Source organism: Bubalus bubalis, chromosome 8 (genome assembly GCF_019923935.1).
Source record: "Bubalus bubalis isolate 160015118507 breed Murrah chromosome 8, NDDB_SH_1, whole genome shotgun sequence".
NCBI lineage: Eukaryota > Metazoa > Chordata > Mammalia > Artiodactyla > Bovidae > Bubalus > Bubalus bubalis.
In genome coordinates this window covers 97,351,103-97,363,785 of record NC_059164.1, presented here as the reverse complement: position 1 = coordinate 97,363,785, position 12,683 = coordinate 97,351,103, and the positions used below count along the sequence as shown (strand labels likewise).

At 38.1% G+C, this 12,683-nt stretch overlaps 1 protein-coding gene across 1 annotated transcript in view; it reads right to left on the bottom strand.

The window, feature by feature from the left end:
• The window catches only part of LRGUK (leucine rich repeats and guanylate kinase domain containing), a 104,085-nt gene that overhangs the window by 13,840 nt on the left and 77,562 nt on the right, over positions 1–12,683 (bottom strand). Inside the window, exons 16-17 of the mRNA XM_025291547.3 lie at positions 5,215–5,357; positions 1,790–1,878 (exon numbers count right to left, since the gene is read on the bottom strand). Coding sequence (XP_025147332.3) covers positions 1,790–1,878; positions 5,215–5,357 — 232 coding nt within the window. The remainder of the gene's footprint in view (positions 1–1,789; positions 1,879–5,214; positions 5,358–12,683) is intronic.

The following is a 12,683-nucleotide window of genomic DNA, read 5'->3' as shown; positions in this document are numbered from 1 at the left end:
CCAAGCATATACACACACGTTATACCTAAATAGTGACTCTTACATTACAAGTAAATGCATTTAACAGCAAAATCTATTTGGAATAATGTAATGTATACACTTACAAACACATCAGAGCTTGTCTTAGATACTGGTATTACATTTTAATTTGTAGATTAAGCAAATTTGTATTTTCCTGAATATTCCTTATCCATTAAGACATTAATATTGGCAGATTATCTTCCTGTTGATTAGTGCATATTCTATTGTAAATCCTCACCTATTTGTTACGTGAAGTCCAGCAATATATCAACTGCTATAAGAACTGAAACAGATATTTTTCAGTTTTGTTTGTAATCTAATACCTTGAAATAATATCAGAATAAAATATTTATAAAAATTCTGTTTTACTTTCTACTGAACTCTAGTACAAAATATCCTTTTTTCATCTATACCAGCCTGTTTTCCCAGAGTGACTTGAAAGAATCATTAACTACTTTTAGTAAATAAATCCTGCCGCTATTCACTCTAGAGTTGCTAAATAGAGTTGCTATGTGCAAAGTAGACCGATTGCATATAAAGGCATGCAAATTTCAGAGCACCCTTCTGCCCTTGTATGACCCATCAGAGGCTCAGATTTAACATGTCCACAGTGTGCCAGTAGGCATGGCCGCTCAGCTGGTTAGAGGTCGGACAAGCCCCTACTCAGCTGCTCTGGGGTATACTGCCCATCTCCTGACTACCACCCATAACCCCTCCTCCAGTAGGATTTGTATATTCCATACAGCCTGCCTTTAGAATCAGACTATCCAAAGATAGCTTACCAATATGGAGAAAAGAAATCACACTTTTTTTTTTTTTTTTGCTACATAGAAGACAAAGATAAAACTTAATTTATATTGGGTTAAGGATTTTCAACAGATAGCTTGAAATTACAGACAATAAAAAGAAGTGAAATTGAAAAACATTTTAAAATGGCTTTAGCGTTCTGCTTTCTTGAATCACTGCACTTTAAAAAGCTCTTTAAAACACATAATTAAGGTCTTGTCAGTGATCTTAGTAACTTTCTCAAAACAGGGGCATCACTTTACTACTCGAACTTTCCAAAAGGTCACACAGAAAAGAGAATTCAGAATACTGAAGCCTATAACATTCATGAGAAAATAAAACACAAACATTTCATAAACATCCTGGTTATTCATTGTGAGTATCTCTTAAAGTTCAAATGTGCCTCATCACATGTGATAATTAATAGTCCAGTAATTATTATAGCCACCAATATCTATGAAGCCTCTACTATGAATCAGGGGCTAAGTGAACCACTGCATATTAAGGATGGAGAATTCATGGATTAATAAAGATACAACGGTCCCCATCCTCATGGAATTTACAGTTTAATATGGAAAGGAGACATTAAACAAATGACCCACAAATCATTAACTACTATTGTTTTGAGATTCAGGAAGGACAAGGACAGGCTCTTCAATAGGATAAAATTAACCTTCCATCATCAAAGCCTTGGTGAAGGCAGATACTTATATTCAAACACGACCAGAAATATCATCCTTTGCAGTCCTCAAACACTGCAAAAAATCATCTGTTTCTAGCAACAGTGAGTATACTGTGCCTTTAAAAACATGTATAAATGAAAGGGAAATACAACTTCTAGAACTAGGCTTACTACCACCAGGTCCATTTTAGTACAAAGGTCCCTGGTTATGCTGACAATTTAGGATTCACTTCATATACCTGGATACTAAAAAATCAATCTAAAGATGCCCAACTATAAACACACGTGACAAATATCTACCTTTGAAATAGGAACGTGTGCTGAGGAGGCGTGTTTTCCATTAGGGTCTGCCGGGCTGTCTCATACTGTCTCGCCAAAGACTGTCTTTCCTAGGCAAGAAATATGATCTATAATTATACTGAATTAAAAATGTCAGATATTAAAATAGCTATAATCATCCTCTTCTTGAGAGAGACTGCCAAATGTGTGGAAAGAAAAAAAAAAGGCCTATAAAACAATATTTGTCCAGTGGAAAGAAAAAAAAACTTTATAAAACAAAAATATTTTTATGAAGACTGAAATTTAAATGTGGCAATTTTTATTAACATGTCATATTATTTCCTATATCTTTCTAATGAGATTATCTCTTGATGATACAGACTATTACTGTCTTTTTAGTTTTATCAGATTTTTGCACACACAGTAACTGACTGAATATATCTGATGATAAGTATGAATCTGAAATACGACAGACTGTGAGGTTTTCCTCCAGTATTTCACCAACACCCCATCACCATCACTAAATACCAAAAAGCACAAACATTTCTATTTTGGGGGATGAATGATTTACAATATAGATATCTGACTGAGGAAGTTGTAATTACTTTCCCCAATCCAATAAAAAGTTTCAAATATACATAGGGATTTATGCTGGGAAAGTAAAATGACTTTAAAATAGCTTCTCCTAAGGGTTGCAATGAGGGGTACATGAGATAATGTACATGAAAGCCCCTTCCAAATTATAAGTGATGCATAAAGTCTGTTTTCAATCCTAAAGGAAATGATCCCTGAATATTCATTGGAAGGACTGATGCTTTAGTTCCAATACTTGGGCCAACTGATGCAAAGAGCCAACTGATTGGAAAAGACACTGATGCTGGGAAAGGTTGAAGGCAGAAGAAGGGGAGGACAGAGGATGAGATGGTTGGATGGCATCGCTGACTCAATGGACATGAGTTTGAGCAAGCTCTGGGAGATGGTGAAGGGCAGGGAAGCCTGGTGTGCTGCAGTCCATGGGGTCGCAAAAAGTCAGACACGACTGAGCTGAGCGACTGAACAACAACAAAGGCTATTTATGATCTCCACCTTAACATCTCATTAAACTTCTGTTGTGATGATCTTAAGAAGGTTGTTGTTCATTTTGCAGCATTATAACAGCTGTGCAAGAGGTTGATAACCTATGAACTATCCTAAAAGCTGATAAACACTTAAAATTTCAAAATAGCATTGAATTTTCATAATCTTTACAAGAAAATGAGGCACTAAAAATAATCTCAGGCAAATTCACCTCATGTATATGACCGCAGCAATTTAGCACTACTTCTGCTCTCATTTCTGAGGAGTGAATCTGTTGGTTCCTGGTGGGATTTGATTTGCTTTTCTATGAAATTACTCTGTTAGGTTTTATCTCCACCAGGGTTGGCAGGCGAAGTTACCAGAACCTCGGGCTGCAAGAGGCTTGAGTGCTGGTGCCATCATGGATGAGAAACCGCTAACCCTCTAACACAGAACACAGCAGATTTCCACTCTAGGCTCTCGAAGCCTGGGATTATGGGGGCTGAACAGTTTCTCAAGGAGGTGGCAACAGATAAGGCATGACCCTGGGCATGTCAAAGTTCATGAGAACTTTTGACAACATGTGGTCTGCTGATCTGCTCCCCTCCCCCCACCAACGCGGCCCCTTCTACTCTCATATTGCCTTTTGATCACAGCTTCTACTCTCCAGTTCCACCATAATGTTCATGAATCTTATGTTGAGATGCTGGAGATGAATTATAGCTGAGAACACAGCGTGTGTGTATTTCATCTCTGTTTCTCTGCTCTCACTCCTGCGTACCTGAGTGCCCTTGACCAGAGAAAAGCTGCCTTTAATTGGACCTGAAAACTTTCTAGCAGGTAGCATTCAGGTTGGTCATGTGTAAATAAAGCACGGATACCACTAACAGGCAGCGGCTGCGAGGCAGTGATGTGTGTTTCCCATCAGTGTGTATGAGGTTTAGCGGCAGGACAACCTAACTGCGACATGAGCTGGTTCTGGTTGTTAAGACACAGACTTATCATTAAAGAATAAAGGTGGGCAAGGGGCTTCCCTGGTGGTCCTGTGGTTAAGACTCTGGGCTTCCAATGCAGGGGCTGTGGGTTTGATCCCTGGTTTGGGAACTAAGATCCTACATGCTATGGGTAGCACTGCCCCCAAAATGGATAAATACATAAAGGTGGAAATATTTTTTTTAATATATTAGAGGGAAAAAAAAAAAAAAAAAAGAATAAAGGTGGCCAAGAATGTGTGTTCTGGAGTTCACAGTCTGGATACACCATGCCCTGGGAAGTTAAACAAAGAACTTATATTTGAAAGTCTAAGCTCAAAGGAACATAAAGATGTACCATCCAAGGAGGGTGGGAGAGCAGATACAGAGAGAAAGTGATGGGAAGAAAAAAAAAAAAGAGCTGGGCTTCCCAGGACTACAAGGAGAGGGGCTGATGGGCCCCTCATGTCGAGGGAGCTCCTAGGGTGTGGTGAGATCTTAGGAGTTGGCACTGGGTGAAGGTACTTGCAGGAGGAGATCTGGAGAATACCAGAACCACTGGCTGGGAATGGAACTCAGGGTTTCAGACAAGGTGTGTTGCCATGGTAACCATGATAACCATGGTAACCAGGGGCCCTTCCCTTCCCTAAATTTCCAGGACGGTGTAAACCTCAGGATTCTTGAACTTAATCCAAAGACTGGGAGTGATCCCCACTCCTAATGACTGATGTTTGATTTCCCACAGATTCTAGTAGGTGGGAACAATTCTAGATTCAATTTATTTTGCATAAACATATGGGACATTTCCTGCACTCCAGGATCACTTCTGCAGAAGTGGCAATGATTTAGGTCTCTGTATTCCCAACATTCACAGAAAACCCATCACAAACAGGAAAAGAACACGACCTAATGTGAATGCAGGCCAACTCCTGTCCATCCTGACTTCTCTAAGTTCTCAAAGGGATTAGAGTAAGTTATAGGACAAGTCTACGTACTGCAAGCTTATAAAACATGGGCTCTTTGAGTGGACTTGCTTTGAAGGCTCAGCACAAGAATATTCAAAATTGTATCTCAACATCAAAGCAAGTTTTCCCTTAAAATATACATATTTTACAGTATTATTTCTGTGTAGCGCTTTTCTGTGCCTCTTAACTAGAAGAACTGAGTGTCAGAGTTTTGACTAGGAGCCTGGGGGAAAGCTACTCCCCAAATCTACACTGAATATTCTACTTTTAGAACCCGTGCCTATTCTTAGAGGTGTAGAAAGTGTGTGTGGGGCTGGTGCGGGGGCTTGTCTTCAGCTGACACTGTCAGAGAACAGTCCTGGTGAAACTTAGTGTTAAAATATCCAATGTCCTTTTTGTCTGAACTGCATAATGTTCAGCTGCGGCTTCCCCCTCCCCTTCTATCCCTTCTTACCACTGGCGTTTTTTTGCCTGAAAGTCTGGCCCATAATTTCACAAAGTAGTTTCTGTCTGCAAAATCCAGGGACTCAAACTCATTTGAAACTCTTAACTTCCTAGAAATCTTTTCAGGTTTCAGCTGAGGTTTCTTAGTATCTCCTAGGGAAAAAAAATAAGGTTTCAAATAAAAGGCATAAAATAGGATACAACAACTTTCTGAAGTGGGGGAAATGTTTCATATCTGGATTTGCTCAAATACAACAAAGTGTGTACTTGAAGTCTGTGCATGTCAACTTGAAAGTAAGATAACTAAAAATGTATCTTAAGAGTACAATAATAATTATTATTGTAAATATAAAGGTAGTCCACATCACCTAGTAGAAACATTCTGGGAGTACACTTTGTGTTCAATCAGTAAAGACTTATGCATGGAATTAAAGGCTTCCAGATACTTAACTGAAAAGTCCCCTTAATAATTACTTTCCTTTTGACAAAATTGTCCTAAAAGGCTAAAATAATAATGAACATGCAGTGCTAATAATAATAGTCATAATAAACACACAATGCTAAGAAAAAACTTCTAAAAAGAATGGAATGGATGATGAGGTCACTATTTAGCAGAATTTATACATAAATGTCTAAAGTTTCCTTTAAAACATCAGAATGTCCATAGACCTAGAATATGGAGATGGCAATGGCACCCCACTCCAGTACTCTTGCCTGGAATATCCCATGGATGGAGGAGCCTGGTAGGCTGCAGTCCATGGGGTCGCTGAGAGTTGGACACGACTGAGCAACTTCACTTTCACTTTTCACTTTCATGCATTGGAGAAGGAAATGGCAACCCACTCCAGTGTTCTTGCCTGGAGAATCCCAGGGACGGGGGAGCCTGGTGGGCTGCCGTCTATGGGGTCGCACAGAGTCGGACACGACTGAAGCGACTTAGCAGCAGACCTAGAATATAAAGAATCTAAATTTCTATCACTGCTCATGTATCATGGGGCCAAGTGTAAATACTTTTGGATGTATTAGGAATATCACCATTTTTAGTATTGCTATAAAAATGCCAAAATAAATCATCTCCACAGTACCAATACGGCTGACTGAACAGATGTGGGAAGCGAGCCCCAACTCAAGACAAAATTGAATAGTGGATAATATATAACAGAAGTGTGTTTTTAACACAGAGCAAAACTGAAACCAAGAAAGAAACATTTTCAGGTGCTGAAAGTGAAGATTCTAAGTCAGAGGAGAAGACATTGACACCAAGAAGTCAGAATGTTTTGGGCCTGAGGTTTCTGGACTGAGAGGCGAGGCCAGTTCCCATCTGCTTCATGGACAAGACCTGGGCTCTTTATTAGGTGGGAAGTTGGAAAAGGCGTGTCTGGAAATCTCAGGACTTAGGCTGGGCACAGGCTCACCTACACCAATGATGGAAACACCCATGGGAAATCAGACCTTTAATTCTGGGCTGTGTGCTGGTACAGAATCTGAACTTTAACTCCTACCAACTTACATAGCAATCCCCACTGCAGCCAACAAAAACAAGCAAGGTAAAAGCTGTTGCAGACAAAGAAGTTTTTAACCATGGTAGGGAAATCCAAAGCGTCACCATTCAGCACCTGTCTTGAAGGGAAGAGACTCAGAAGATGTAACATATGCATGAATCCACACCCAAGGAATTCCAGGTGACAGAGCACTTGAGACACTGAAGTAATTAAGTTTATAACAATCACAGAGATAATAGGAGACAATTGTTATGTGGAAACATCCTCTATTCAGTCTTCTTGATGGAAAAGCCATCCAACCCATATTGGTTGAGCACCTACTATGTGCCAGACAGCATACTGAGTGTTGGGGGTAGAGCAGTAAATAAAATGTCTTGACCTGTGGGATTTACATTTTCATGTTGGAGACTAGACAGACAAATAACACACCAGATAATGTCAGGTGGTGATAAGGGCAACCAGGAAGGTAGATAAGGAGGCAGAGTGAGGGAGAGCATGATGGTCAAAGGAAGTCCTCCTAAGGAGGTGACATCTGCACAGGGGTCTAAAGTTATAAAGGAAGCATTCAAATACCTTGATACCTTTGATATGGGACAAAAACATATCAGGCTTTGTATAAACACCCAGAAGCATGCTCAACACAACTGACTTACAGTAAAGAATTCAGCATGGCTGAGGCAAGGCAAACAAAACAAGAAGAGAGGGAAGGGCTGACTGAGTCTTATACTCATTAAAACAAAGAAACAAAACCCAAAACATTTGTTCTCTTGATGAGACTATTAGAGCATTGTAAAAAAAAAAAGAAAGAAAAAAGAATAGAGCATTGTGAAAAAGATGAGACGAATCTGAAAAAAAAAAAAAAAAAGATGAAATTTAAAGAAACAGAAGCTATAATTTCCATAGAAATGATCCTCTGTATAAAAAAGCTTATTTAATGTATAGTATTTGTGTCAGGGTCTCTTATTCTAGCTTTCTCAGCCATAAGTCAATTGCACCATAATGTAAACAAACCAAGTTCTATCCAGTGATACAATGGAGCTATAATTCAACAGATGAATGTCTTAATGGTTTCTCAACAACAAAACATTCTGGGTAAAGATAATGTGTTTAGACTACATTAGACAACATTGAAATTCCATTACTTTTGAGACTTGGACTTCTATAGTAAAGAGTTTCATACAGTTCTTAATATAGTTTCAAATGTCTTGATACATTAATGAACAAGAGATATTACTTTTCAGTTATTAAAAAATCATAATTACTGGTTATAATATCCTGCAACAAAGTTTCTTAGAGTGATGTTCTTCAAAGTATCTAAATTAAAGTCAAACTTGAGGCAACATTAAATTATATATGTCATTGTACAGTCCACAAAAATTACCAAGTTCTTCAGCATATAAGCTAGTTATATTTACTTAAACACCTACAAAGAAGCATAAATGAATTTACTGATGCATAACAGATTTTCAAGTTATTTTATGGATTGGTATCATTACCAAATACAGGAAAATATCAATGAAATATCTGGAACAACCAGAACTATATCTCAAATGAATTCAAAATAACTTAGACTTTATTTAGAATTATACCCTTTTACAGTGAATTAATATTTATATAAGACGTTTAAAAAATGAGCACAGAATCCAACCAAATAACGAATGCAGTAGAAACCATGTACCTAAGATAAAACATCTGTGTGTATTTCATAACACATTATTACACAAACGAAATAAGACCTTGTACTGCAAAAAAAGGAGGAAAGAAAAAACGATGATCTGATATCATAGGCACATAGTCATTTTAATAACTAGTAATAAAATTAGAATTTGGGAGTCAGATTGTAAATATTTTTAAAAATAAAAATCCCTATTTCGATAGCCACTTTTTCTATAGCTGTAAGATTACTTGTTTAGCAAAGCAACTAAGTCGCTCTATCGTCTAAAGACATGAGGCTGAACGCTTTTTTTTTCTCTTTATTTGTGGCTGTGCTGGGTCTTCACTGCTGCATGGGCTTTTCTCTGGTTGTGGAGAGCAGGGCTAAGCTCAAGCTGTGGGGCATCTCACTGTGGTGGATTTCCTTGTTGCAGAGTGTGGGCTCTAAGACGCAAGGGCTTCGGTAGTGTGGCTTGTGGGCTCAGTAGTTGAGGCTCCTGGGCTCCAAGGCACAGGCTTAGCTGCTCCGCAGGATGTGGGATCTTCCCGGATCAGGGACTGAACTCATGTCTCCTGCATTGGCAGGCGGATTCTTTACCACTGAGCCAGCAGGGAAGCTCCTGAACAGTTTTAAGTATACAATTTTTTTTTAAACAGTTAAATAAAACTTTGCAACAACAACAAAATAAATGAATCAGCACTAGACTAGGTTTGTCTCTCTTTGAAAACACATGGAAACATATGACTTGGAAGTAGGCTTTAATTTTCACACAAAAGTTCTCAGACAGCCAGAATCATTCCTTTCTTTCCCCACTCAAATGGGGCTTAAAATATATGCTTATTTTGGTAGCAGTGAGGTGTTTTTCTTTTTTAGTTAGCAAGAGTAATATATGCCTACCATGATTAAATACGTATACATATATAAAATGCAAATAGCTATAAAAATCTCTGTGAAAGTTTCAATGCTGAAATATGTAACCATAAAAAGGACCAGAAACAAATTAAAGCACAATAATCTGCTACACAATTTTAAATATTTATTTATTTTTAATAGGCTAGTTACACAATTTGTAGTGGAAAATTGCTCAGTGCATTAGAAAGTATTAACACAAAACCAATGGGGCCGAAAGAAGCCATTTTTCCCAGGACAGATTTAAATCTTAAACGTCTTGTCTATCTGTTGTTCTGAGAAAGGAATAATTGCAACTAGAAAAACAATCATTTCACATAATATCTATAATAATTTTCCATAGCAAAATAAGCTTTTGTAGTAGAAAGCTATCATATGAGTCTAAAAATATAGTAATAATGTTCATGTTATACAGGATAAAATGAATACTGTACTAAACTATTCTAACAGTAATGTGCTATATTCTTTAGTGTCCAATCAAAGGAATAACCAGCTATTTAAACAGAGAACAGATTCTACACCACAAAGGAAAGCGTGTGAATGTATCTTCTAAGACAGAAATTATGAGACACAAAAAGAATGCTTCTATCCATTGAACTCCATGCTTTGAAAGGTCTTCAGCAGAGGTGAACTAATGGGTTCAGTATTTGGACACTGTATCCAGAATGGCCTAAATAAAACAGATAATAACATTACCCTGAATTTCAGGGTTTTTAAAATGGATGAGTTTATCAGGAAGTAGTTAATTGACACTTTGAAGGAGATAAAATGTAGGGCAGATAAATTCAAGAGTGGAAACGATGAATAAAATCTGGATGTGTATAGTATTGGGGGAAAGGAGGGGATAAGGAAAGAGTAGCTATGGCTGGCAGGAAATAGGATAAAAACCTTCAGGAAGCTTGAACACAGATTAAAGGTTTCCTCTCCTTGGAGCAAAATGTTTGAGAACTAAATTTCTGATGTGATTTCTGCCCAATCCTACATGCCACCTTGGCTAAGTGTGGTCTCTGCTTGCAAGGGCTCATCCCTTAAGAACAACATTTTCAAAGATGCTGTTTCATTGGTCACTTCTCAAGCAAATACATCTTTCTTTTATTTCTTACCTTTGCTATCTTTGTCCCTGTAAACTAAGGGACTTTAGATCTGGTAGCTTATAGAAGCCAGTCTTTGCTTCAATTTACCACAAAGAGAAACCAAAATGCCCACTATCTGCTAGTTTCTTCCTCAATCATATACCTTGATGGCATTTACGATGTAACCAACCTGAAACGTGGAACATAAATGCCTTTGATATTATCAATGACATAATGTAAAAAAAAAAATAGATAACATTTACTGAGCACACTATGTTTCAGGTTCTATTACAAATCTTTTCTGTGTGTGCATACATGCTAAGTTACTTAGCCGTGTCCTACTCCTTGCAACCCTATGGACTGTAGCCCACCAGGCTCCTCTGTCAATGGGATTCTCCAGGCAAGAACACTGGAGTGGGTTGCCATATCTCCTCCAGAGGATCTTCCCCACCCAGAGACTGAACCCGAGTCCCCTGAGTCTCTTGCATTGGCAGGAAGATTCTTTACCACTGAGCTACCTGGAAAGCCCTATGAGAAAACTACATCAGTTGCCAAATATTTCTACCTAGTTTGAACAACGTTGTCCTTTCCAATTAAGGATAAGATTACATTAGAAAAAATTTTTTGCTGTTTACATGTTAATGTACAAACACACATATAAGTGTTTACTATGTGCCAGACATTGTTCTGGGTATTTTTCAATATATTAGCTCATTTAATCCTCACAATAATCTTGCGAACAGGTACTACTAGTATCTCCATTTTATACATGAGAGCTTTGTAATTTGCCTAAGGTCGCACAACTAGATTACACTGGAATTGGAATTTCCAATGATAATTTTGACTCAATGTTTTCTGAAATCATTAATTTCTAAGGTTACAAACTTAAAAAAAAAAAAAGGTCTCCAGCTTTTGCTAATCAGGACTGGTTTCTCATAATCACCTTTGAGATGAAAGATTTGAGTCTAACATTATTTATCATCAACACAAAGAAACAGTCTCTTTTTATTCTCTTTTCTGAATGCCTGGTCAATAAAGAAGTAAGATTTCTAGAATGATTATCTTTAAGTTGAACCAAGCAATTAAGTTTTGACATAAGCTTTTGTCCATTTTTATTTCCTCTTTTGTAAGTTACCAAATTATCCTTTGCCCAATTATCTTTTGAGATTTGAAAATAACTGATTACAATATTTGAAGAAGGTTCTTGGCACCCAGTGGAACTATTACCTCTGTTGATTTGAATACCAGGTACCAGACTTCTTCTAAAAAGCTGAGGATTGTATTAGCTAAGAGAGAGACCAAAGTCCACAGCATTGTTTTTTTTTTCCCCCATAAAAATCACTTTGCTAAGGCACAAAACAAATGAAAGTGATATGAACTTTGTTTGTAAATGTAGATGGAAAATGACAATTTTTAAATATTTATATTCTATGATTAAAAAGCAGAAGTGTCCCTGATGCCAAGAAAATCAATAACAGCTGTTAAAAATCTCATACTGAGAGAGGAGATGGCAATCTTTTCCACTCATTTCCTTGAACCACAGACAAAATATCCAGCTGCATTGACTCAGAGACGTTTATACGACCAAAACACAAACTGGACACCATCGTGGACCCCAGAGAAGGACGCTAGAGCTTCTTCCAATTCAGAAGATGGGAAACTTGGCATCTTATTTTACATTAGAGCCCTAATGAAGATGCAGTCCCGAATTCCTTAATGAGCCTCCAAAACAGCTGCTCAGGGAGGAAACCAAATCAATTTCTAAAGTTTTTCACCTAAGTGAGGTATTTGTACCTCTAAAATGCCCAACACACAGGTCAGAAAAAAATGGGTGCTTATCCTGATTTTCCTCCTCTCTTTCAGTCTGCACTCCCCCTACATCCAGTCCAAATGTCTCGAATCTGCCCAGTCCTGCAACAATGTGCCTTGTTTCAGCCCCTTAGCATTGCGTCAGGACTAATGCAACAGCTTTCCAGCCACCGTTCCAGCTATCTGTATTGCCCTCCTTAAAGAGATCCTCTATACTGACTAGACAACAGACGCCCCCTAAGATAAAACATTTAACCATTCAATGGCTCCCCACCGTTTTCTAACAGATCAAGTTTCCAGGCTCACTAGCATAGCACAAAGTGCCCTTTGGATCTACAAATACCTACATATACCTACAGCTCTCCTGACATTTGGGTCCTTAGAAGATGCCATGCCTGCTCTTCCCTCCATGCTCAGGCATATGCTGTTCCCTTCTGAAAGAACTTCCCTCCTCTCCTGTCAGCCTGCTGACTACTCTGCAACCTTGAGGACTTAGCTGAAGGGTAGCTTCCTCTTGGAAGTGTTTTCTCAT